Here is a 27,039-nt window from a genome sequence, read left to right as displayed (position 1 = left end):
TTTCCTTTCAAAGTTTTATTAAAGTTTAATGGAACAATTAATGTCTTTTAATTTTTTTGTTAACCTCAGTACAAAAATACAGTTGACGACTTGACAAAAATGGCTCCACATAGGGCTTGAAGGTTTCTGTTTCTATAACAGTAACAGGGAAAAGCATGCTTCCAGCTGGGGCTGAGTCCAAGCACACAGCCATTCTTGCACACACATGCGTGCAAACAGGGAAGCCCAAGCAGTAGAAGAGGATGGAAGTTTCTGGGATTCAGGAAGAAGCCCAAGATTATTCCCAGGAGAAAATGAGAAGAAACAGGCTGGTCTCCTTGGTGGGGTAAAATTACTGATTTACATTTAGGTTTGTTGTTTTAAATGATAAACTATTTCTGAAGTTTTACTATTGTAGAAAAGATGCTACTTGTCTCCTTTCACCGCCAAGGTGAAAAAAGCTGGAGGAAATGGAAAAAGATTCAAATACTGAAGTGTGAGGAATAAACCTCCAAATGGCTCAAGTTTTGTGTCAAAAGTGTCATCCTTTACATTCAATGACAAATAGACATCTAAGAGGGTGCGGGAAAAGGAAGTCTGCCACACTCTGCTGGATCCAAAGCACGGAGACCAGTTTCTGTTAGCAGAAGTCTTCCACAGTGACAGCGCTCCTTCCCATGTAGGCAGGAGCAAGGTTTCCTGGTTGGTTTAATTGTTCTGAGTGATTTCTCAATGTTCCCTCCCCTGCTGCTTTCCTTCCAGAACACTAACTTTGATGAAAGAAGGGATATATTCATGTTACAACTCATCTTCAAGATGTTTCTCTCTGAAGGCATCACCAGTCAGCCTTTCCTGAGCTTCCTTCATCCCCTGAACAACTGTGAAATAAAGGTGGGGGTGGGGGGGAGTATGAAGTAGGTTTTTAATATCCGACATTTGACAACTAACACAGATTTTTGTTATAGGAGAAATATGACAGGAGCACAGGATCTGGACTCGAGATCTAGTTCTGGATTTTAGGCCTGGAAAGTCATTTACCTCTTTGAATCTGTTTATAGCTTATCTATAAAATGAGCTAACACTACTTACTTCACACAGGATTATTATAAAAATTAAATAAATAATAAGAGCTTTATAATTTATGAAATACTACAAAAATATTACTAGTAGTTACTATGGCTTAGCATCCAGGATTAGGACTGAATCCCTGTCATAGACTACAGATGTTCACTTGACATGAAAGGAGTAGAAAACACCTTCCTACCATCCCCATCACATCTTTTTGATGAATGCTGCATTTATTTCATGTGCTGTGGAAGTTACAGGCATGTGTGTGCATGTGCTAGAAGGCGGAGTGGTCTTCAATGAAGTAGGTAGTCATTTCTAGTATCACCTATACATAGAAGAAGGCAGGTTCTCAAAGAAAGAGTAGACTGGAAGGAGGGCCCTACATAGATGAGACATGAAACTTCGTGTTTATCTCAGGACATCTCTCTTGTAGATTTAACTTCAAGGAGAGCAGGTGTTTTGGTACAGGCTCTCTAATACAGCGACAGGCCAGGAGCTAGATTGAGCCAGAGTCTGTAAATCTCAGAAAGCAAGCCTGTAACCTCATAAGAGCCAGGTAGAATAGTTGGTTACATCCCTTTTGCTTTCCCTAAGCCTTTAGTAAAGCCAAGTTTGAATGTTCCAGTTTCATGTCAGCTGAGCCATGGGGGATTCAGGCAAAGGTTTTGTGTCCACAGTTGGACTAATGTGTTAAAAGATGATGGCAGTGTGGAGATGGCAATGGTAAGTTGGATGAAATCCTAAAGGGAATGTGAATCTCAAGGTTCAAGAATTGGGGACCTAAAATCTAGCTGCCCTTCCCATAAGGGAAATTTCCAGCTTTTAGTGATCTGCATTTGGGTAAGGAAGATGACATTCTCCTTACCCATGGGAAGGAGATAACTTCTCCAGATCTTGTTCCTCTCCCTATTCTAAGAAATAAGAGTTCCAAGGACTCAAAACAAAGTGATCAACAACAACAGCATGGCAATGCTGAACACATGGCAACTTAGCAAACAACCCCCTCTTATAGATGACACGGGGGAACTTTGGAAGGAAAACAGGGGCAGTACGTAGCATGAATTCCATCTCTGCCTCTAGAATGATTGTGCTCAAGGATTAGAGAACAAGAAGGCATGACTGACATGATTTCAACCTTCCTTCACCTGTTTGTGCTGATGCTGTTCTCTTTGCCTGGAACATGCTTTTTGCATTCTTCTGCTGGCTAGGTCTCACTCTTCAAGATTCAATCCAGTCACTGTGTCCTCCAGCAAGCCTTACGTACTCCATGTTGGGCTACACCTCCCACCCCTTGCTTCCATAGCTTGAAATGTCCTCATATCTGTCCACAGAGACAAATTCTTATCTTTCTAGGTCCAATTAGAGATTACGATCTATGAAACCTCTTAGACTTGATCAGCTAACAGCATTCCCCCTCCTCTGAATTCTTACAGGAAGAGTGGCATTAGTGCCGTGGGAAAAAACTTAAGTTCTGGACTGAAATCCTGGCTGTGACTTAATTGTGAGACCACAGGCAAGTGACTATCTCTGTAAGCCTCAATTCTTATTTCCTGTGGTTCAGTTAGCTCCAAACTAGATTTAAGCAGCTAGGGATAGGGCTCAGTCTCATCTTTCTCCTATATTCTATACAGATCCTAGCCAAAAGCTGGTCATGCAGGAGACACTGAGCTAACATGCTGAATCGAGTCTCCTACCATAGAGCTAGTTAAATTTAGCAGCAATTCTCCTCCTCTCTCTCAACATAACATACCTTGTTCAGCACTGACGTAGAAATACTTGTAGCTGGGGTTTCCATTCTCATTGATGATTTCAGGACGCACCTTGCCACTGGGATCTATTACAGACATAATGCCACAAGGATTGCAGTAATTGTAACGGAGAGGTGTTTCAAATGCTACATAGTATATTAGGCCTTCTAGGAAACAATACCTGCCCATCTTTGCAGCCCATTATCTCACCACTCTACCCCTTGTGTTTTATGTTGTAATCACAATGAATTCCTTGCAGCTCCCTGAAGTCAAGTCCCCCATGCCTTGACATATGCTGTTCTCTTTTCCTGGCATGTTTCTTTTCTGCTTGATGATGGGGGGATTCTGCATTTCTATTGTCTCCCCCACAGAATCCAGCAGAATGCTGAGCAAAGATTAGATGGTCATTAAATTTAGTATCTTTTATAAGTTGTTTGTGGAAAGACATTTGTTAAGTTATATGAAATTAAGTTAAGTTATAGTGGAAAGACATTCCACTGCCTCAGTTGCACTATGAAGTCAAGGGTAGGAACCATGGCTTCTCTCTGTCCCTGTAGTGCCTAGCACAGGGCTTGACATGTGGCTGATACCCAAATGAATGAATGGATGCTCAGTACTCTGTCATTGCTCATAAAAACAGTTAGTTAATAAAAAAAAATTTTCCTTCCAATTTGAAGTTCTAGCATTTAGAACTCCCCTACTCTCTTGAAACTGGTTTTTGTTTGTTTTTGTTTTTAGCCATCCTACTACAATTTCACTAGATGGAGTAAGTGCCTTGACTCCTTTACCTCTCCTTCCACATCACAGATCCCCAGATTAAGGTCTTTCACCTTACCCAGAAAAAGGATTCGTGGAATATAACCCCCATCAGGGCTGAAATCTTCATCCTTGGGCTCTTCTTCATCCTATTAAGTATAAATCTTAAGTCAGATCATGCATGTCCTTTCTTTCTTCAAAACCTTTCAGTGGCTTCCCCTTTCACTCAGGGTAAAACCCCAAGTCCTTGCATTGGCCTAAGAGGCCCTACATAATCTGCCACCTGAGCACTTCTCTAACTTTATGTCCTTCTACCCCTTGTTCAGTCTTTTTCAACCATGCTAACCTCCTTGTTGTCAAGGCATTAAGCCAGGCATGCACCTCACTCAGGCCTTTGTACTTACTCTTACCCTCTGCCAGGACATGCTTTCTCCATTATCCACAAGGCTCACTCCTTTTGTTTCAAATCTTTGTCCATATGTCACCTTCTTTTCTATTTAAAATTGCAAAGTATCCCCTCCATCCCTCATTTTAAGCCATAGCATTTACCACCATCTGACATATTGTTTCACCTGTCCCACCATATTCAATTCCCCATATATAATTTCAATGAGGGCATAAAGGATACCTAATGAAGAAACAGGAATGTTGTACATACAAGCCCAGCACAGACAAGGTGCTCAACTGAATCACATTTTGCAGAGATCTGTGTCCTGCATGTGTTACTATACCTTTAGTTCAGCAATACAAAGATGTAAAACATGTCATATAGACTAAGACTGAAGGACCTTACAATGTGGTCTTCTTAGCTAATCTCTCCTCCCCTTCCTCCCACAAGTGGAGGCTGGATGGCCTTTTACACCTGACACAAGCTTTACTATTAGAAGTGAAGAGGAAAACACATACATACAGGATGCCTGCTCTGCTAAATATGATTTTACACCATTAATGATGTTAATTCTAAAACAGCAAAGACTTAAAATCATAGCAGAAAGGAGAAACCCCCAAAGTCTTACCTCAAGATTCACCATAACGAAATTATGGGAAAGTTCTGAAATTTCTGTAGATTCTGCAAATTTGGGCTTTAAAGCTAGGAGGGAAAAAAAGAGTTTGAAATATAAGAAAACATCATTTTCATATCCAAACCCTAATTTGCAGAGTTGATTCAAATAACTGAACTCTTTTTTGTTTTAAACTCCTAAGAACCAGAAATCAGGACACCTGAATTCTGGCTGTGTTTCTGCTACTTACTCCACACCTGGAGTGAATGACTTTATTTCTCTGAAACTTTTACTTCATTTATAAAATATAGATAATGGCATATAAATGAAAAAATTATTTCTATTTACTTTTTATAGCCACATGTCAGTAACTTCTATTGAAATAACAGAAAACACAGTAACATTACCGTGTGTGTGTGTATATATTATATATACATATATATATGTGTATATATATATACACATATATATATATATGTATTTTTTTTTTTTTTTACACTATTTGCACTAATTTTCTACTCCTTTTCCAACTAGGATTCTGCTGAGTGTAGCATACCAAACAAAAGGAAAAACCTGACCGGGAAGTGGCAAGATGGCAAAGTAGAAAGAATAGGTGCCACAAATAACATTGGGTTCTAAATTTCATTCCCACCTCCTCCAGAAAGACTTCCCTAACCACTTCTCATGTTTCTGTATACTTCAGCTTCCTGTATTTACTGTCTATACAACTACTATAGCACTAATACTATACTCTCCCTAACCATATCTCAATTGCTTTACTCTCCAACCCCTTGCAAAGGTAACTGCAAACTTCTTGAGGGCAGGGAATCTATGTCATATATATTTCTTTGGTATTCCTTAGAGCAATCAGTACTGCTGGGAAAAGTCTGTGCCAATGTTTTTTATTTATTTTTTTAAAATGTTTATTTCTGACAGAGAGAGAGACAGACAGACAGACAGCATGTGCAAGGGAGGGGCAGAGAGAGAGGGAGACACAGAATCCGAAGCAGGCTCCAGATCTGAGCTGTCAGTACAGAGCCTGATGTGGGGCTCAAACTCACGAACCGTGAAATCATGACCTGAGCTGAAGTCAGACATTTAACTGAGCCACCCAGGTACCCCTGTGCTAATTTTTTTAATTAAATGTTAATATTTAAGAACACATTTGAGGTTTGATTATTTGTACTTACCTTTGCAAGCTCCACACCAGGACTTATGGATGATCACCATTAGGGGCAAGCCACTTGAAAAGAAAACAAAGGAATTATAATCTAGTAATTCCACTTCTTTAAGTCTATCCTAATAAAATGACCATATATAAAGACAAAGACTAATGTATAAAGACGTTCAGGTAGTACGATTTGGATTAAGAAAATTTTTAGGCAACATAAATATTCAATAACAGATTATAATAAAATTATTGGTAAGTTCTGACATTCCTATAAATTCTGCAAATTTGGGCTTTAAAGCTAGGGAGAAAAGACTGTAGAATAGAATAAACATCAAATTACAGTATTTCTAAATGTTATGGTTATATAATCATTGAAAATGTTAAAATTTTTCATTGGTACATCAAATTAAAACAGAATGGGGCACCTGGTTGGCTCAGTCAGTAGATCATGTGACTCCTGATCTCAGGATCATGAATTTAAACCCGCTGGGTGAAGAGCTTACTTTAAAAGAAACAAAAAAACAAAAAACTAGAATATAAAATTATCATCTATAGTTTGGATTTAATTGTACAACTATGTACAGAGGAAAGACCCTAAAATGAAATGAAATATACCAAAACATAATAGTTATCCCTAGATAATGGGATTGTGGGTTTTACTATACTTTTTCTATATTTTCCATTTTTTCTACAATTAAATGTAATCTTTATAATCAGGGAGGAAAAAACTTTTTCTTTTTTGAAATGATGAGCAACATCATCCACCTGAACCAGTCTTGGCCAAATGAAGTCCTTAAGCTCTCAAGGCTTAAATGCCAACTTGTAGGAAAGTCCTGTGTAAGCAGCCATGGCTTTCTGAATCATACAACCCCTGTAACACCACACTACATAATACAATCATTGCATTTACTATATTTACTCTATTACTTACCCATCTCCCTGCAATAGACTCGGGAGTTCCCTAAAGCAAAGAACTCAGCTCTCCCTACATGCCCTACATGTGGCACATAGAATATTATTGATATTATTGAATATATTGATAAATGCATAGCATTTACTATGTACTAGACACTATTCTAAATACATATAATTAATTGTCAAATGAATTATTCAGTACCTCATTAGAGGCCTACTACAAATCCGGGGTGGATTTGTACCTCTAATAGTTGTAAAAACCGAATAAGAAGGAAAAACTTATGTGAGAAGTGGGATCTAAGTAACCATAATAATAACCAAAATATGCTACCCATTTATTATACATTGTGCTATGTGCTTTACAGGCATTATCTCATTTAAATCCTCACAACAATCCTAATGTATATACTACTAATGTTCTCATAATAGAAATAAGAAAACTGAGACTCCCAAGAGATTAAATATTTGGCCACATAAAATCTAGGTTCTGTCACTTATGACGTAATTCATTAAGTCTGACTCTAAAACCAATGTTCTTTCTGACCATTACTGTCTACTTCAATTTAGAATCGCAATCCACAACCAATAACTAACTTGGAATCTGAGAACAGAGGTTGGAAAAGGCGTTAGAAGTTGCCTAGTCCAAATCTTCCTGTCACACAGGAATTCTAATATATATCATCTAATATAGCATATGTAACTATAATACATCCACTATATCAAATATAACAAAAGGTGGTCCAGACTGCCTAATGAGCAAGAAACCCACCACCAAGGTAGCCCAACCTTTCAATAGCTCCATGCACTTACAGAGCAGTTTGGAATGCCTTGCTCCCTCCTCCCTCTCTAGTAAACTCTTATTTATCCTTCTAGAGCAGAGATCAGCAAATCTCTGCAGACCTGATCCAGGCCACTGCCTGCTTCTGTAGAGCTGTAAGATACAAGCTATTTTTTTTTTCATTTTTAAATGGTTGAAAACAAATCTAAAAATAGTCCCCCTTGTGATATGTGAAAATTAAATACAATACACATTTTGGTGTAGTTTTGTTCAAGCGCACTTATACTGAGGTGCCTGGCTGGCTCAGCTGTAAGAGTATGCAACTCATGGTCTCAGGGTCATGAGTTGGAGCCCCGCTTGGGTGTAGAAATCACTTAAATAAACACAAACACACACACATACGTACTCATATTCAGTTGTATACTTATTGTATATGGTTGCTTTTGTGCTAAAATGTGCTACAGCTAATAAGCTACAACAGAGACCCTATGGCCCACAAAGCCTAAAACATTCACTATTTGATGCTTTGCTGACACATGTTCTACAGTAACAGCTCAAATATTAACCCCTCTACAAGCCTTCCCAAAACTACCCTCTCTCAACAGCTAATTAGTCCTTTCCTCTTCTGGGGTCCCAACCCATTCTGTCATTATCCTGTAAACACCAACATTTTTACACCATAATCATGTTTACTTATATTTCTCACCAAACTATTAATTTCTCAAGGGCAAAGCCAGTATCTAATTCATCTTTGAAAATCACAAGTGCTGATTTTTATTTAATAAAATCAGTGAAAGAATGAAAAAGCTTAAAGTGGTATTTGCCTTGAAATAAAGAATGAAGCACAACACTTATGGAAGTTGTCATCATCACTCTAGGTTAGACCAAATATCCACTCTCTCATCAAGCACTGTCAAAGTACTATTTTGGTCAAAGGCATAACAGTGATACATGTGTCTCTAAATGTTACATTAAGTAAATTACATGAAGAACATTAAGTTACACGAAGCAAAAGAGATTCCAGCAGACTTTCTTCTAAAAGATTTTATTAGATGTAAACTCTAATAGTTATGTCTTTTGCTTCCACTAGAACCAAAGCTTCCCAAGGACAGAAACCAGTGGATTTATCGGTGACCCCTGGCCCCAGGACAGACTAGCAAAAGCAGACACAGTACTTTAAAAACTGTGGTATGAAAGAAAGGCCAGTGCAGATGCAGAACTGTCTCATCTTCAGTTTCCACTCACAATTGTTTAAAAAAAAATTCATCCATCCAGTCTGCTCTCCTACAATTCAGATGGGGTAAATCCTGGGTGTGTGACACCACAGGCAGAACCCAATCTAAACAAATCCTGTCCACCTGAGCTCTGTCCCTGGAGAAATTTGCCAAGATCCTCCAAGCCAGTTCTCCATTTTCTCTAGTCTCAATTTATGCTGTAACTCAAGGCCTGTCACAACAGAGGCACTCAGAGGAAAATGTGAGTAAAATCAGTCACAACAGCTGTAGTACGACACATCAACATGCTCTGTAGACCTTCAGATTACTTTATCAAGAAACACAGAGAGCAGTGGAGGTCAGAGAAGGAGCCAGGGCTTTCCCCCCACACCTCCTCTGTTTAGTGCAGGCTCTGGCTCAGATACTGCAGAAACATGTTGGCCAGCTGAGGCAGGTTCTCATTGTTGGGATGCATTTTAGTGTAGGAAATAAACTGGCGACGGAGGCGACTCAGTTCTGCCATGGTCAAAGGCCGGGTAAACTGCAGGTGCTCCGTGGTGCCAGGAAGCTTAAGCAAGTCTCCAGGGACCGCGCGCTTCTGAGCTTCCATCAGTCCTGCCAACACCTGGCTGGTGACCTGATCCAACTGGTGCAGAAAGCTGCCGGAGGCAAGGGGCTGGGACTGTGTAGACTGATGGGGTGGGGGAGCCTGGTTCTCAAACAAGGCAGCCCGTATCTCTGCCAGGGGTAATGGCTCCTCTAAGCCCACCAAGGTGAACAGGGGCCGGTCCCAGCGGTTCCGAGAGTCGGGAGCCTCAAAGCGCAGCGTTAGGGCCTCCATAAGTTCAGGAGAGTAAAAGGTACTGACCATACGCTTTTCACATGTATCAAATTCTGAAGTCACAGGAGCTGGAAGATCTGGCACCCCGGTTTCCTCCGGCTCCAGTTCCTTAGGTACAACTGCTTGGGTTCTCCCACTTGCTACAGAGTCCACTGCTTGTGGTTCCCTGAGGACAGGGGTGCCCACCGCCAGAGGTCTCCCTCTTTCCTCAGTACGCGGCCTCCAACTCACACTGAGGTTCAGGCCTCGGTGGTCCACCGCATCAGCCACCCGAGGTCCCCCGCTTAGACCGCCCGGCCGTACGCAATATACCAGACAGAGCGGAGTGCGCGCCGCCCGCGCCAGGCAGTAGAGCTCGTAGCGGAAGCCCTTGATGTAGTTAAGCGAGTCGAGGATGACTACATCGTGGCGACTGAGGCGCCGCTCCACTGCGGCTCGCAAGGCCCCGCGCAACGCCTTCTCACGGGCCGAATCGCCATACACCGTCGTGTCCTCCGTACCCAGCACCAACGCGTCATCCACTACGTACACCGCGCGGCCCTCGGCCGCTAACGCCCCACGGAGCTCCTCCGCCCGCCGGCTCTTGCCGCTGTATGGCAGCCCGCAAAACACTACGAGCGGCATCCTTACGGGACGCGGCCATGTGCAACCGGGTAGCGTCACTTCCGGGTTGCTGAACTCTCCGGCGCAAACCGGAAGGGCAAAGTGCACTTCCTGTCCCTCTCTACTCTTAAAGGACTTATTGTTGCTGTGGAAACATGAGATCTACCCCAACTAAACCCAGGATCTGCTCTCAGAAAAAAGATGGAAATAAGAATGACATCAGTTATTTATGTCAAATAAGCCTCAAGAGAATGTGATCTGCCAAAGACTGCCCAACCGTTTATAATAGGGCCCTAATGAGCATTAAACATTGCAAAGCAGTCAGCACCATATTTATCATACAAAGACCATTCACAAATGCTAGTTCCCCTTCTTTCCTTACACCCAGTGATTCTCAGTAACTGTTTACTCAATAACCATTTCAATCATTCAACTTCTTCATGATTGGGAATTCAGATGAACATAAAACAGTTTCCCCATAGAAGTCTGAATGGGAAAAATAAAGCACCTTACATGGATAGAATACGTTGTTGGGATATAAAAGTATAATAGAGAAAAAACAACATACCCCCCAAAGTCACTTAAGACTTTATCTAGGAACAGTCATTTGATTTAGAACTTGAAAAACTGGGGCGCCTGGGTGGCTCAGCCTGTAAAGCTGGGGACTTCAGCTCAGCTCACCATCTCCCAGTCTGAGTTCCAGCCCAGGGTGGGGCTCTGTGCTGACAGGTCAGAGCCTGGAGCCTGCTTCGGATTCTCCCTGTCTCTGCCTCTCCCCTGCTCACGTTCTGTTTCTCTCTCTCCCTCTCTCTGTCAACAATAAATAAACATTAAAAAATTAAAAAAAGAAAAAAAGAACTTGAGAAACTAACATAAATTTTTCTCCTGGGTAAGGTTGCTTGATAATATACAGGATGCCTAGTTCAATTTGAATTTCACATAAGCAACATAAAATGTTTTTAATATGTCTCAAATATTGAATGGGCCATATTTAAAATTACTTACAATTTACCCGAAATTCAAATTGAACTGGGCATCCTTGTTTTTATTTGCTAAATCTGGCAACCCTATTCTACAGAATGTGTTAAGACTCAAAGTCATTAAGCTGTAGGGTCTGTTCTAGCAAAAGCAAGCACTCACTATACAGTTGACCCTTGAAAAACAGGGGTTTGGATTGCACAGGTACACTTATAATGCAGATTTTTTACAGTACAGTACTATAAATGTATTTTCTCTTCCTTATAACTTTCTTAATATTTTCTTTTCTCTAGCTTACTTTGTTGTTAGAATACAATATGCAATACATATAACATACAAAATATGTTAATGGACTGTTTATGTTATCAGTGAGGCTTCCAGTCAACAGTAGATTATTAGTAGTTAAGTTTTGGGGGAGTCAAAAGTTATATGCAGATTTTGACTAAGCATAAGCAGGTGGTCAGCATCCCTAAGCCCGCATCCCAGCATTGTTTAGGGTCAATTATAATTTTGTAGGTGCAGAAGTGTGACAGTTTCTGTGCAAGTATGTGTGTGTATAAAGTAGATGCACAGGGGTGCCTGGGTGGCTCAGTTGGTTAAGTGTCCAACTCTTAATTTCAGCTCAGATCATTATCTCACAGTTCATGAGTTTGAGTCCCATGTCAGGCTTTGCACTGACAGCGTGGAACCTGCTTGGTATTCTCTCTCTCCCTTTCTCTCCAACCCTCCCCTGCTCAGGCTTGCTCTTTCTCTCTCTCTCTCAAAATAAACATTAAAACATTTTTTTAATAAAGTAGATGCACATATTTTGGGTCTTTGTATCTCTCCAGTACAGTACAATAGAGAACATTCAAGTATTGGCTCTATCACTTACTAGCTGTGTAATCAATTGACAAATTATTTAATCATTCTGTGTCTCAATTCCTCTCCCATACAATAACAACAGTTCTTATTTCACAGGCTGAACCAACCTCATAGGTTATGAAGATTAAATAAATTAATGTATGTAAAGCACTTAGATCAGTGTTTAGCCTTCCCTCCCCTGCTCTGCCTTTTCTTCTCCTTTGCATCAGTTATTTGCATCAGTGCATAGAATAAACCTAACTGAAACTCGAGACTATTCAACTTGAGACTGTAAGGCAGTGTGGTTTACTGGTGGAGAGTAGGCTCTAATGCCATAGTGCCTGGGTCTGAATCTTGGCTCTACCGCTTAATAGCTATGTGATCTTGAGGAAGTTACTTAACTGCTCTGTGCCTTAGTTTTCTCATCTCTAAAATGAAGGTAACAGCATTAGCCACCTCCAAAGAATTCTTGTGAGAATTAAATGAGTTAATTCACATAATTCAGTGTCTGGTGCATACTAAGCACTTATTAAATGTTAACTAGTAGTGCTTTTTTTTTTACATTTGGTTATTTTTTGAGAGAGAGAGAGAGAGAGAGAGAGAGCAGGGGAGGGGCAGAAAGAGAGAGGGAGAAATCCCAAGCAGGCTCCACAATGTCAGCACAGAGCCTGATGTGGGGCTCAATCCCAGGAACTGTGAGATCATGACCTGAGGTGAAACCAAGAGTCCGATGCTCAACCAACTATGCCACCCAGGCACCTCAACTAGTATTGTTGTTGTTGTTATCATCAGGCAACTCCCCAGTTTTAGCTCTGTTTTGGCATAATCCTTCACCTGAAATTAATGTTAAGCCGATGGCTGGAAAATGTTTTACCACCATAAATAACCTGCTGAATGTATTTTATTTTTACAGCAATCTCTAGGTCCAACGTGGGATTGTATTGTGACACCAAGATCAAGAGTTGCATGCTCTACCTGATGAGCCAGCCAGGCGCCCCTTCCACCATAAATAACCTAAAACCATATCTTGTACCTTGCAGCTGCTTCCTTCTTCCCATCTTCTAGTGTCCTCCAATGAATGTGATCTCCAAAACCTGGAAGGAAAGAGCCTTATAAACATTCACCCGTGAATAAAGGCAAAGACCCAAAAAAAGAAATGTGGCGTGTTCACAAGGTAGCCATAAAAAAGTTTTCCTCTGTCAAGAACATGGTGTTCAAGTCTCAGCTCTACCCCTTTCTAGGTGTATGGGACCATGAATGGTCCCATAACTCAAGCCTCAGTTTACTTTCATATATATAAAACAGAGAAAACATGACCTAATTCATAATTTTCAAGAACAGCAAATAATGGTTGGGAAATTCTTTAACATTGAGTATGCAAATAACACTATAAGCATGAATGAGAACTTTCCACAGAGTAAACACAAAATAGGTCATAACAAATCATTACCAGCTGCAGACAATACAGGAACATAGATTTAGGGTCAGAAATACAAGGGTATGGGATGCCTGGGTGGCTCAGGTCATGATCTCATGGTTTGTGGGTTCGAGTCCTGCCTCAGGCTCTGTGCTGGAGCTTCCTTTGGATTCTGTATCTCCCTCTCTCTCTGCCCCTCCCCTACTCATGCTCTCTCTCTCTCTCTCTCAAAAATAAACAAACGTTAAAAAAAATACAAGGGTATGTGACTCCACTTCCTATCAAATGTGTGAATTTTGTAAATGTAGTGAACTCTCCAAATCCCAATTTATTCATCTTTAAAATCAAGATAATAATACCTACCTCCAAGTGTTGGTGTAAAGATTAAATAAGATAATGTATCCAAAGCTACTCTTATTATTCCCCTCACTTCCACCAAAATCATACCTCTGTTATGTCAAACCTTTCAGAGGCTCTCCGATTACCGAAAAAGAAAGGTCAAACTCTGGTAGCAGGGCTTACAAAGCCTTTCAAAATATGGCACCTGCCCATCTCCCCAGGCTCACTTTCCACACTTTTTCTAAAATCCTCTATACAAAACTGTTTTCATTTCCTTAAACTCGGCATGTACTGTCTCCCCTCCAGCCTTCATAATTACTGCCTCCTCTGCCTTTCCTTCCATCCTCACTTCCAATTTATTCTTCAAATACAAACCCAGAGGGCATCATTACATCTGGTAAATCTTCCCTGACTCCCAAAGCAGCCTATTCTTGCTCCATCACAGCATTTCCCAGGCCGAACTATAAATGTTTATGTGCCTGTCTCCCTCACACTAAAGGGAATTACCTTAGGGCTGAGATCATATCTGTCTTATTCTCTCCTATTTCTCCAGCATTGAGCATTATACATGGCCATAGTAAGTGCTCCATAAAATATTTTTTGAGTAAATGAATCTTATTTAGGCCATATCATGTAAATGACTTAGTTTTATTACTTGAAAAATGTTGAGTGATCACAGTAATACTGTCATTCATTGGCCCCTTTATATGTGCTCATGTTAACTACACGTTATCTCATTTAAATTTGGCCTTGGGGCGCCTGGGTGGTTCAGTGGGTTAAGCATCCGATTTTGCCTCAGGTCATGATCTCACAGTTTGTGGGTTCGAGCCCCACATTGGGCTCTGTGCTGACAGCTCAGAGCCTGGAGCCTGCTTCGGATTCTGTGTCTTCCTCTCTCTCTGCCCCTCCCCCACTCATGCTCTGTTTCTACCTCAAAAATAAATATATAAAAAAATTTTTTTTTAATTTGGCCTTAACAATAACCCTGTCTATATTTCCCTAAACTTCTGTTTTCTCATCAGGAAAATAGGTAAAATAATAGCTGTATCTCATAAGATTGCTACTGGATATTACATAAGAAATAAGAATATATAGCACCTTAGCACACTGCTTAGCATTTATAAATGATCAGTAAATAGCAGCTTTTGTTATGCTTTTCATTTGAGACTTCTAAGGCTCTGAGAAGTTACATAACCTGTACCAGGTCACACAGCTGGTAAATGGCCAAGCTGGGATTTAAACTTCAATTCTATGACTTTTCAGTTACGATACTATCTTGCAGACCTTCCTTTCCCAGAAGAAATTCAAATTTCCATCAGTGTTGCCACAGGGAAATAAACAGCTCATCTAGATTAGTGCACAGAGGCAGTATCCCAACTAATCATCATCATTTTTCATTTCCAACAGTGTGGGTTGCTAGCCAAGAGAAATATGTCACTTGCCTAGGGCCCAAAGTCTAATCTTGAAGAGTTAATGATTAAGTGAGAGTAAAACTGGGAGAATTGGAAGGTGCCTAATGTGATTGATCACCATCATTCTACCTGTCAATACCTAAATTCAGGCAACTTAATCCTACCTTGGCGGGATTGCCCAAGTAGACAGTTTGGGGCAGTATCCACCTACAAAATAACAAAATCCCAGATAAAACAGACTTTCAAAATGTACTTACTGGGCTAAAGCAAGCTAAAACCAGATAGTGAGCAACAAATAAAAGGGAAAGCTGACCTGAAAGCAAATGTCTATTACGATAGAGCAAAATGGAGATAAATCTGAGATTCCATATTTAAACAATTAAAAAAAAGATTGAAATGATAATACCCATAGTTTTCCAGATAAGTCAAATTTCAAACCTTTCTAGAGGAAAGTACTCCCCACTTTAGGCCTCCAGAATAGCCAAAGATGAACAGTTCACAATCATAGATTCCCCCAAACACATAAGAAAACAGGCCACCACAAGTAGGAATCAGCAGAGGCAACAAATAGATTTAGATCCCCTACGGACTTCAGATATTAGAATTATCAGCCATAGGACACAAAGATAACTACGTGTGAACATTTAAAGAAATAACACATGGAGGGTGCCTGGGTGGCTCAGTTGGTTAAACGCCCGAGTTGATTTTGGGTCAGGTCATGACCTCATGGTTTGTGCACTGTCAGTGCAGAGCCTGCTTGGGATTCTCTCTTTCCCTCTCTCTCTGCTCCTCCCCCACTGGCTCACTCTTTCTCTCTCAAAATAAACATTTTTTTAAATTAAAAAAACATAAAGAAGTAACACATGGGATCACAAAAATGCATGCAACACATGAAATAAATAGGCAAATCTATAAAGGCACCTGGACTTCTAGAAATTAAATATTATAGGGGCAGCTGGGTGGCTCAGTTGGTAGAGCATTCGATCCTTGGTGTCGGGGTTGTGAGTTCAAGCCCTACCTTGGGCACAGAGCCTACTTAAAAAAAATAATGGTTGAAATATAATATCAATGGATATTCAGTGATAAAAAGAAATGAGCTAGTAAGCCACAAAAAGACATGGAGGAACCTTAAATGCATATTGCTAAGTGAATGACGCCAATCTGAAAATGCTACATAATATATGATTCCAACTACATAACATTCTGGAAGAGGCAAAACTATGGAGATTATAAAAAGATCAGTGGTTGCCAGGGGTTCACGGGGGACAGAGGGATGAGTAGGTGGAACATAGAATTTTTATAGCAGTGAAACTATTCTGTACGATTTTGTAATGGCAGATATATGTTGTTATGAGTTAAATTGTGTCTACCCCACCAAATTGGTATGTTGAAGTCCTAAACCACAATACCTGAGAATAGGACTGTATTTGGACAGAGTCTTTAAAGAGGTTAATTAAATTAAAATGAGGTCACTAGTGTAGGTCCTAATCCATTATAACTGGTGTCCTTCTAAAAAGAGATTAAGACAGACACATATAAAAAAAAGGAAGACCATGTGAAGACACAGAAAGACAGCCATCTATAAGAAGAAACCAATCCTGCCAACCACTTGCTGTTGAACTTGTAGCTTCCAGATTTGTAAGAAAATAAATTTTTGTTAATTTATTAATTAATTATTAATTTGTTTCTACAAGTCTGTAGAATTTGTTATGGCACCTCTAGCAAATTAAGATATATGTCATTATACACTTGTCAAAACCCAGAGACTATATAGCACAAATGTAAACCATGGACTTTAGTCAATAATAATGTATCAATACTGGCTGATCAATCGTAACAAATGAACAACACCAATGCAAGATGTTAATTATAGGGAAAACCCGGAGAGGGGGAAAGTGGAGGGGTGACAGCTGACATGGAACTCTATTTTCCACTCAAGTTTTCTACAGACCTTACACTGCTCAAAAAAATAAATTCTAGTAATTAAAAAAAATACAATGAGGGGCACCTGGGTGGCTCAGTTGGTCAAGCATCCGACTTTGGCTCAGGTCATGATCTCGTGATTTGTGAGTTCAAGCCCCGTGTCAGGCTCTGTGCTGACAGCTCAGAGCTTGGAGACATTTTGAAGGGGCACCTGGCTGGCTCAGTCAGAAGAGTGAGTGACTCTTGATCTCAGGATTGTGAGTTTGAGCCCCATGTTGGGTGTAGAGATTACTAAAAAAATAAGTAAGTAAACTTTGTATTTTTTAATAAATAAATGTTAAATGTTTTTTAATTAAAAAATTAAAAAATTCAATGAATAGGTTAAAACAGCAAATTAGAGACCAGTGGAGAGATAAATCAGAAGTTATCCAGAATGCAGCACAGAGAGATAAGGGGATAGAAAATGTGAAGAAGAGGCCAATAAATATTGAGAAGATTAATAAAGCTAGCATAAAAAGAATTGGAGTTTCAGAATGAAAAGATGAGAGAAAAGGATATATTTGAAAAGACAATATCACTGGGATAGGGCACTGGGTGACTGGGGAACAAAAATGGGAGGAAAAAATACCTTTTGAAATATCAAACCATGTTAATGTATTACTACTTAAAATACATTTGCATCTTTTAAAAAGAAAAAGAAAGAAAGAATGGCTGAGAATTTTCAAGAACTTAGAGAAAACATGAATTTGCAGGTACACAAAGCACAATCTATAGCAACTGAGACAAATTACAAAATCAAAATACACACACTTACACCGTAGTGAAACTGCAGAGCAGCAAAAATATTAAGATGTTTAAAGTATTTCAGAGACAAATGACATATTTCCCACAAAATATCAATAATTAGACTGACAGGAGCAAACTAGAAATCAGAAGAAAGCAGAATACCATCTTCAAAATACTGAAAAGAAAATATCTCTAAATTTAGAATTACGTGCCTAGCAAAACTATCTTTCAAGAACAAGGGCAAGACAGACATCTTCTGAAAAACTAAGAAACTTTTCCACCATCACGTATTCACAACTCATTATTATTTCAATGAATAAATATTTACTATGTAGTATTACATAGTGGTTAAGACCATGAACTCTGGACCTAGACTCCCTAGGTTGGAATCCTAGTTGCAGCTTACTAGCTGTGTGACTTAGGGCAAGTTTCTTACCCTCAGTTTCTTCACCTGTGGATAACCAAGGATTACAACAGTACTTACCTGTTAGGGTTGCTGTGAGGATTGAAAAAATGAATACGTTAAAGAACTCTGAACAGTGTCTGGGACTGGAGAATTGCTACAAGTATCTGCTATTAATATAATATGCAAAGCACTGTTCTAAGTACTTTATGAATATTGATCCTCATAATAACCCTAGAGGTAGGTACTCTTATTAATCCCATTTTACAGATGAGAAAACTGAGGCACAAAGTCTAAATAACTCCCAAGTTTATATCACTAGTGAGTATCAGAGCTGGGATCTGAACCTAGGCAATCAAGGTCCAGACTCCCTGCTTTTAATCACTACACAGTGGTGTCCCTAAAACTAGAGGGAGGTAAGAACAAAGAGGGAACGAAGAGGAGGGAACAGACAATGCAGGGCCTGTTAGGCCACTGTAAAGACTCTAGCTTTTACTAAGCTCTTGGGTTTTGATCAGAGTAGTAACACAATGTGGTTTATGTTTTCACAGGATTGCTTTGGCTTCTATGCTGAAAACAAACTATAGGGGGTGTTATGAGTTGAACTGTATCCCTTAAAAAAAGATATGTTGGAGTCCTAACCCCCAGACTTGTGACCTTATTTGGAAATAGGGTCTTTACAGAGGTAATCAAGTTAAAATGAGGTCGTCGAGGTGGGCCCTAACCCAATATGACTGGTCTCTATCTAAAAAGGGAAATGTGGACACAGATATGCACACAGGGAGAGCATAGCCATCTACAGATCCACCCCTCACTGTTCAGAAGGAACCAATCCTGCCGATTGCAAACTTCCAGCCTCCAGAACTGTGAGACAATAAATTTCTGTTGTTTAAGCCACTCAGTTTGTGGTACTTTGTTACTGTAGCCCTAGTAAACTAATATAGGGGGAAAAAGGAAAAGCAAATGAGACTAGTAAAGTGGCTATTGCAATAATCCAGGCAAACAATGATGATGGTTTGGACTAGCAGAGATGATAGAGGGTATAAGATACTACCGGATTCTGGATATATTTTGAAGGCAAAGTCAAAAGGATTTTGCCATGCATATGGGGTGAGAGAAGTTGAGGACAACTCTTAAGGTTTTTGGCCTGGGTGACTGGAAAAATGGAGTTGCCATTAACAGAACTGGGGAAGGAGCAATTAGAGTGAGTTTTGGAAAGAAACATTAAGAGATTTGATTTGGGTGTGTTCACTTTGAGATGCTTACTAGACATCTAAGTATAGATGCTGAATAAGCAACTAAATGTCTAAGGGTGAAATTCAAGGGACAGGTATCAGAATGTGGATGTTATTAAAGTCATGAGACTGAATAAGATCACCAAGGGAGTGAGTATAGATGAAGAGGGAGTCCAAGAGCCTTGGAGGACTCCTAGGTCAGGGGAGATAAAGAAGAACAACACAAGGACAAGAGAAGGAACTGCCAAGTGAGATTGGCAGAAAACTAGCAGTGCATGGAGTCCTGGAATCCAAGTGTTTCCACGATGTTTCAAGAAGGAAGGATGATCAACTGACTCCAATGTTCCTGTTAAATCAGAAATGACCTCAGCATTTAGCAACTGGAGAGCAATGCTGACCTTGATAAGATCAGTTTCAATTAGACGAGTGGGATGAAAGCATGATTAGAGCAAGATCAAGATAGCCCAGGGGAAGAATCAGAGGAGTACTTACAACTCTTCCACAGAATTTTCCCATATGGGGGGTAATTGTTAGGGGGAGCAGTGAGTTGAGGAAGGGTTTTTATTCAATATGGAGGAAAGTACAGAGATGTTGAAAGCTGATAGAAATGATGTAATAAAGGGAGGACAATTGCTGATACAGGACAAGAAAGAGGAGTCAAAAATATCTAGAGGAGGTGAAAGGAGAAAGGAGTTAGTACTCCAATAGAGGGATCAGCTTTTGCTAGGAGCACAGATAGTTTATCCAGTAGACAGGGGAGGAAGAATATATGGACACTGGTGCTAGAAGGTGGGTAGACATTGTGGTAACAATTTTTGAAAGGCCTCTTCCAATTGCTTCTATCTTCTGTTAAAGAGGAAACATGGTCACCAGCTGAGAGCAAAGATTGTGGAGAAAGTATTGGAGATTTGAAGAGACAAAGGGAAATTAAAATAGTCCCCTAGGAGGGAAGAACCAGAGAAACTAAAGGAATAAGTGAAGGTCACATTTCAGGAAGAAAATGATTCCAGAAGAAAGTCTAGATACAAGGAATAGTGAACAAATTGGGAAACATGTGGATAAATCTAAATATTATCTGTGCAAAGATTGTTAGTGTTCAATTGGTAGAGTTAAAAAAAAAAAGCACCGAACAACTGCTTATAAGTAAAGAGGAAGTGACTGAAGTTGAAATGTTCTAAGACCCCTTTCCATTGGACGGTTAAGATATTAATATTAGATTTTGTAAGTATGTAAGTAAAATTTCAAAAGTAATCACCAAAAGAAAAGAACTAGACGGTCAACTTCTACACTAATAAAGGAGACAAAACAAAATGAGAATAAGAAAATACTAAATTCCTAAAGTAAACAAGGAGAAAAAACAGTAGCAATGCAAACCAGATGACACAAATAAGACCAGCTCTGGCAATAATCACCACAAATATAAGTGGACTAAACTTGCCAGTTAAAGTTAAAAAATAGAAATTGTCAGATTTCACTTAAAAAAAAAAAAACACAAAACCTACCTCTATAACGTTTAAAAGAGCACCTAAAACAGACAGACTTGAAAAAGTCTAAAGTTAGTTGATTGAAAAGTATGTGTCGGGCAAATGTCACCCAAAAGAAAGTCAAAAAAGCTAGATTAATATCAGGTAAAATTCAATTTCTCCATAAACTGGGGCTACTAAGAAGCTAGCTGACACAGCTAAAGGTCATAGGAGGTTCTGGCTAAGAATAGAGACCCTGTGGCAGCACCATTCAATAGAACTTCCTGCAATGATGGAAATGTTCTAGATCTGCACTATTTAATATGGTAGCCACTAGCCACAAGTGGCTACTGAATACCTGAAATGTGGCTAATGCAACTGAAAAGATGAATTTTTTATTTTGATTAGTTTAAATTTAAGGGTGACATGTGACTAGTACCACTGTATTGGGACAGCACAAACTTAAGAGATTAGTCCAATCCTTTCATACTAGGAAGGCCTAGAAAAAGGAAGAGGCTACCCAAAACCACAAAATCACAACCAGAATTTAGGTCTCCTGATTCCTAATTAACATGCTTTTCCAGTATCCCAACATGTGCCAACCTGCCTTACTGCATCATCCCTAAGAGTCAGTCTAGAGGTATTATTTGAAACAATTCACTACATGTACAAAATTGCTTTGAAAATTTGTATTAAAAAGTACATTGGAGGGCCTCGTGGGTGGCTCAGTTGGTTAAGCATCCAACTTTGGCTCAGGTTATGGTCTCGCGGCTCGGGGGTTCAAGCCCCACATCAGGCTCTCTGCTCTCAGTGCGGAGCCTGCTTCGGATCCTCTGTCCCCCTCTCTCTCTACCCCTCTCCTGCTCACACACGCACACTCTCCCTCTCTCAAAAATAAATACACTTAAAAAAAAAAAAGTACATTGGAGGGGCACCTGGCTGGCTCAGCCGGTAGAGCATGCACCTCTTAATTGTGGGTTCTAAGTTCAAGCCCCAAGTTGGGTATAGAGAGGACTTAAAAATAAAATTGTTAAAAAATAAAAATAAAAAGTATACTGGAATTTTTCATAAGAGTCATAATCACCACCATCATTTTCTGAATGCTTACTTTGTGATGATCACAATAATAACAACGATAGCAACAATATTAATAATGACTAATACTCACATGGCATTCATTGTATGTCAGGTCCTGTTTTCCATACTTTTATACATATTAACTTATCTTCACAATAAACTTACAAGGTAGAAACTCTAATTATCCCCATTTTACAGATATGGAAGCTGAAGTCAAACACCTTGCCCAAGGTTGCACTGCCAGTAAATGACAGAACTGGGATTAGAACTTAGGTGGCCAACTTCTAGAGTCTGTATTTTAACCGCACACTATACTGCCTTTCCAGCAAAGAGTAAATGAACAAATTAATGAAAGAACACAGTCTCAGCAAAGGAGAATGAAAACACTGACTTCAGATCTGGAAAACCAGGTCCTTTTGTTTCACTTCAAATATAACTTGAAAGGGTACAGTGTTAACTTTGTTATTAAAATCACCTACTCCCCTAACACCACCCACACTTATACACCCATGCCAACGTGGAACATTTGAAAACAGTCCAATTTCCTGAAGTGTCACATGCACAGCCACCTAATTTATGCCACTATCTGCAAAGTGAGCTGAAGGCTCCCACATCAGTAGCCCTTTCCCTAAAACATTAATTTTTAAAGTGGGGGTGGGGAGGACCATTTCTAAACACAGCATTTACAGCAGAATTCCAACCCCTTCATCCTGAAACTGTTTTCATGAATGTATGTGAAAGACATCAGGAAAGTATTATCCACCCACTCCTGCTATTGAAACAAAAGGTCAAGTGTCAGAGCTGGCAGCCAAGCCTCTAAAACAAGCAACACTGTACCTGAGAGATAGAATAACACAGTAGCTAAGCAAAGTCTAACTACAGTAGAGCAGAATTGGACTGGAATCCCACTTCCACCCTCTTGGCATTTTCACAAACGCAAAATATGGCTAAGAAAAATATCTATCCCATAGGATTCTTGTGAATGTGCGTAGGACACTGACACTTCATGTGTCAGTGCCAAATTTTTATTCCAGAGACTTAACAAAGTCATCTATCTCTGTTTCAGGCAGTGACAGCATCTGAACCACCCCCATTGACAACTTTCTTATTTCTCCTGTGAAGTCTTCAAAGGAGTTTCTGCACTCAGAGACAGGAATGGTATACTGGTTAAGAGGACGGGCTCTAGGATTTCTAAACCAGACAGTCCATATACCAGCTGTGTGACTCCCTTGCCCCATTTTAGATTCTTCATCTGTGAAATGAGGATGATAAGAAAAAATATTATCCATCTCAGAGGATTATTGTGAGTATTAAACTAGTTAATACATGAAAAATGCACAGAACAGTGCCTGGAATATAGTAAATGTACAGAAAATGTTAGTCATTACAATTCTCCCCATAGATGATATATTCCAAATTTTTAGGACACAGAGAACAACAAAATTATAGTTGACCCCTGAACAACACGGGTTTGAACTGCACACATCTACTTATACATGGATTTTTTTACAGTACAGTACTATAAATATATTTCTCTTCCTTGTGATTTTCTTAACATTTCTTTTCTCTAGCTTACTTTATTATATAAAAACAGTATATAATATATAGAACATAATAATGTGTTAATCAAATATTTATGTTATTGGTAAGGCTACTGATCATCAGTAAAGTTTTGGAGGCGTCAAAAAAGTTATATGCTGATTTTTCGACTGTGGGATGTGCAGGGGTCAGCATCCCTAACCCCTGTGCTGCTCAAGAGTCAACTGTATTTGTTAATACCATACTGTTAATACCAACTGTATTTGTTAATACCACTCCAATACCATACTGTTAGAGCTGAAATGACTCTTAGGAATCATTTCTAGTTCAACACTCTCATTCAATTAATAGTGCCCTGGTAAGACTACATGGTCTGACCAGCATTAAAACCCAGGTTTCCTGGGGCACCTGGGTGGCTCAGCCGGTTAAGCGTCTGACTTCAGGTCATGACTCGGGGTTTGTGAGTTCAAGCCCCGTGTGGAGCTCTGTGCTGACAACTCGGAGCCTGGAGCCTGCTTCAGATTCTGTCTCCCTCTCTCTCTGCCCCTCTGCCACTCATGTTGTCTCTCTTTCTCTCTCTCAAAAATAAACATTAAAAAAAAATTTTAAAACAACAAAACAAAACAAAAACACCAGGTCTCCTGATTCCTATCCAGTGCTCACACTTCTGTATTTCCTATTTTTAATGAAAATAGTAGGGTTGTTCAGTCTTTTCTCTCTGCAAACCAACAGGCCATCTTCTGGAAAGAGCCAGAGCTCTGAAAACATTTGGAAAGAAACCATACTCATCAAAATTTTCAGGAAATACTGCTTCAGGTAGCACATTTTGGGGGAGGTAGGGTAGGTAGGCTATAATTTTTTCCCAAGAATCCATACCCAAGAGATACAAAAAACAAAAATTTGAAACATTATTAATTCCTTTCAGGAACAATTAAATATTCTTCCTTGGGAGGGCATAATAATAAATATTAACTAAATCCTTTCTAAGTTTATAACACAATATTACGTGCCTTTTTTTTTTTTTTTTTTTTAATCCTCAGAGCACAGCCCCCCTGCCTCAAGTTGCCTTCTTACATACTGCTACAGTTACTGGTATTTTCCTTGCTCACCGTACATATCACAGCTTATGCAATTGCTTGCTTACTTGCTTTGACAGTCCTCAGACTATAAGCAGAAAAAAGACAGGGATCTCAATGATCAGATACACCATTCATTTCTTCTTTCAACAGATATTCCTGAGCATGAATGAGACAGAAATGGTCCTGGCTTACTGGGGCAGACTATACTTGTAGCAATATCTCATTCCACATGCTTTTCTTACAAAGTGTCCTCAACATTCTTTCCATGCAGGTCCTTCCCCTTGAACACGCCCTTACAGACTACAATGGAAGTGATGCTATGTGACTTATAAGGCTAGATGATAAAAATGCAATGCATTTCCACCTTGGTCTCTTGGGACGGACCCTCTTAAGAGTCTGGCTGTCATACTGAGGAACCCCACACCTGGCCCATGAAGAAAGACCACATGGAAAAGTAACCAGACATGGAACCAAGGGACACACCTTCCCTACGGTGCCTTGTTTGAAATCCTGACTCACAGAATTATGAGCATAATAAAATGATTTCCTTACACTATTAAATTTTGGGGTGGTTTATTATGCAGCAATGGCAACTGGAACAACCATTAATAAATATATGGCTTAATATCTAATAAGGAGTAAAGATACTGAACACATGACTCTAAAGTATTGCCTACACCTAACAGTAACTGGAACAGAGTAAATTATTTGTTGAGTGTCCAAGGTAGTTATTATTATGCCCATTTTGTAGATGAGGAACTGAGCTTTGAAAGGTGAAGCAACTTGCCCTAAGCCTCTCAGCTGGCCAATAGCAGAATAAATTAAAATTCAGATCTACACCCACACTCATAACACTGTACTCTGTCTCCCTTGGTACTTACATTTTTGTGCTAAATATACAGTAATCTGTTTCAAAATGAGATTGTCAGTACTGAAAATATTCTGGCCCAGAATTCACCATGCAGTTTCATCACTGAGATGGAAATCCACATATCACCTTCTCACAGAAGTCTTCTTTGACCTTCCTAGCTCAAGTAATGCCAGCTCCCTCACCCTCCCCAGCCATTCTTTCTACTCCATCACGATTTCATTTTCTTCACAATACTTATTCCTAGCTGAAATTCTCTTGCTTCTTACATTTGTTCTTGTTCACGTGTCTACTCTCTGTATCTCTGACTTGAATATGAACTCTGTGAGCAGGACCCTTATCTGTCCTGTCTATTCCAAGATCCCCAGTGCCTAGTACAGTGCCTGGAATATGGTAGGTGATCAAAAATTAATTATATACTGAAGGAGTGACCACCCAACCTCACCACCTACCAATAAATATGCAAACTGGAAGGATAAAGCAAAGTTTAAAACATCAGGACTGCATCAGAATCACTCCATCCAGTAAGGTTGGTACAAAAAAAGGAGAGGAGAATCCATGCTACCACTCTTCTACTTAGAAAAAGCATAAACCCTGAATTCCAAAGGAGATGTAGGTAAGGGGATGGGGTGGGGGTGGAGGTCACACCGATCTCCCATTCATAACCACTGTCCCCTCAACTCCTCAAAAAAAAATCAGTTTCTTCAGACACATTGACTGAAGCACACCAAGGACAACTGTTGGTGACCCTCTAACACCAGACCTTCTATCCTTCACCTGGCCTTTCCTTATATACCAGTTCTGGGATGCAGGTGCTATTCTCCCCAAGGTCCGGAAGAAGCAGTAACCTAACTCCTCAGGGAGAAGGTGAGTAGGGGGATCTTCAGAGCCAGGGAAATGGTCTCTGCATGTGCAGGTCTCCAAAGACCATATTTCTCCCAAAAGGAAAAATGATTGTTCCTGAGGACCTACCAAGTGCTAGGCACCTATGCTGGCTCTTAAACCTGCTTTAGGGTCGTTCCTTACCTCCAACCCAAGAATTTAGGGAGGCCTCAAGCACAACTTCCTTCTCACCATTTCCCAGACCCGCTACTCCTTATCCCCTAGAAATCCTCAAAATCCAGGAGCGGTTAGAGAGAATAAAAAGAAACCTGGCGTGGCCTAAGAGACAGAACGGGAGGGGGATCGTGTTAGCATAAGAAGAGGATTATACTGGGCTGGGCCCCAGTATGAGTAAAGATTAATATAAGAAGGCAGTCTGACCCTTTCCAAGCCCAATATGTCCATCAGAAGAGGTGATCAGAAGCAGGAAACTGAAGCTCAGCAAACAAGTGGCCCCGAGATGAGACCGAAGCTCCATGGTGGTAGGTGCGCGGAGCCACCGGGCTGAGCAGACGGAGGAGGACCAGAGTCCTAGCAGAAGGTCCGTGCCGTTCCCCAAGTGCGGCTCAGCCCAACCCCTCGCGTTCCCAGATTTTTTTTTTCCTAACCGTGAAGGAAGTGATGTTAGATGGATGTGGGTGGTGCCTCCGGGGTCTGGTTTGAGATGGAGTAAGTTTAAAGGTGCAGATCACGTAGAAGGGTGCGGGAATTGCTCTCCTGC

At 40.1% G+C, this 27,039-nt stretch overlaps 2 protein-coding genes across 2 annotated transcripts; both read right to left on the bottom strand.

Annotated features, from left to right (window-relative positions):
* On the bottom strand, nucleotides 1-26,933 carry TXNDC12 (thioredoxin domain containing 12). The gene is made up of 7 exons (XM_019449307.2): nucleotides 26,700-26,933; nucleotides 12,929-12,989; nucleotides 5,743-5,795; nucleotides 4,568-4,641; nucleotides 3,631-3,700; nucleotides 2,798-2,881; nucleotides 1-857 (listed from the first exon to the last, which is right to left on the bottom strand). Exons 1-7 carry the CDS (start codon nucleotides 26,794-26,796, stop codon nucleotides 778-780), a joined length of 519 nt encoding a protein of 172 aa, XP_019304852.1. The 5' UTR covers nucleotides 26,797-26,933; the 3' UTR covers nucleotides 1-777.
* On the bottom strand, nucleotides 8,161-10,182 carry KTI12 (KTI12 chromatin associated homolog). The gene has a single exon (XM_019449301.2). The coding sequence runs from the start codon at nucleotides 10,093-10,095 to the stop codon at nucleotides 9,031-9,033; it is 1,065 nt and encodes a 354-aa protein (XP_019304846.2). The 5' UTR covers nucleotides 10,096-10,182; the 3' UTR covers nucleotides 8,161-9,030.
* Nucleotides 26,934-27,039: the final 106 nt, after the last annotated feature.

The sequence above is a fragment of the Panthera pardus genome, unplaced genomic scaffold (assembly GCF_024362965.1).
Source record: "Panthera pardus isolate Hobbes unplaced genomic scaffold, ASM2436296v1 HiC_scaffold_11, whole genome shotgun sequence".
Lineage (NCBI taxonomy): Eukaryota > Metazoa > Chordata > Mammalia > Carnivora > Felidae > Panthera > Panthera pardus.
This window is presented reverse-complemented; position numbering and strand designations above follow the sequence as displayed.

Excerpts from the sequence above, each read along its gene's own strand:
- KTI12 (XM_019449301.2), bottom strand. The coding sequence starts at position 10,095 with ATGCCGCTCGTAGTGTTTTGCGGGCTGCCATACAGCGGCAAGAGCCGG.
- TXNDC12 (XM_019449307.2), bottom strand. The coding sequence starts at position 26,796 with ATGGAGCTTCGGTCTCATCTCGGGGCCACTTGTTTGCTGAGCTTCAGT. Across the intron at positions 3,701-4,567 it reads TCGTTATGGTGAATCTTGAG|GATGAAGAAGAGCCCAAGGA; the intron begins GTAAGACTTTGG and ends TATACTTAATAG. Across the intron at positions 858-2,797 it reads CTACGTCAGTGCTGAACAAG|TTGTTCAGGGGATGAAGGAA; the intron begins GTATGTTATGTT and ends TTTATTTCACAG.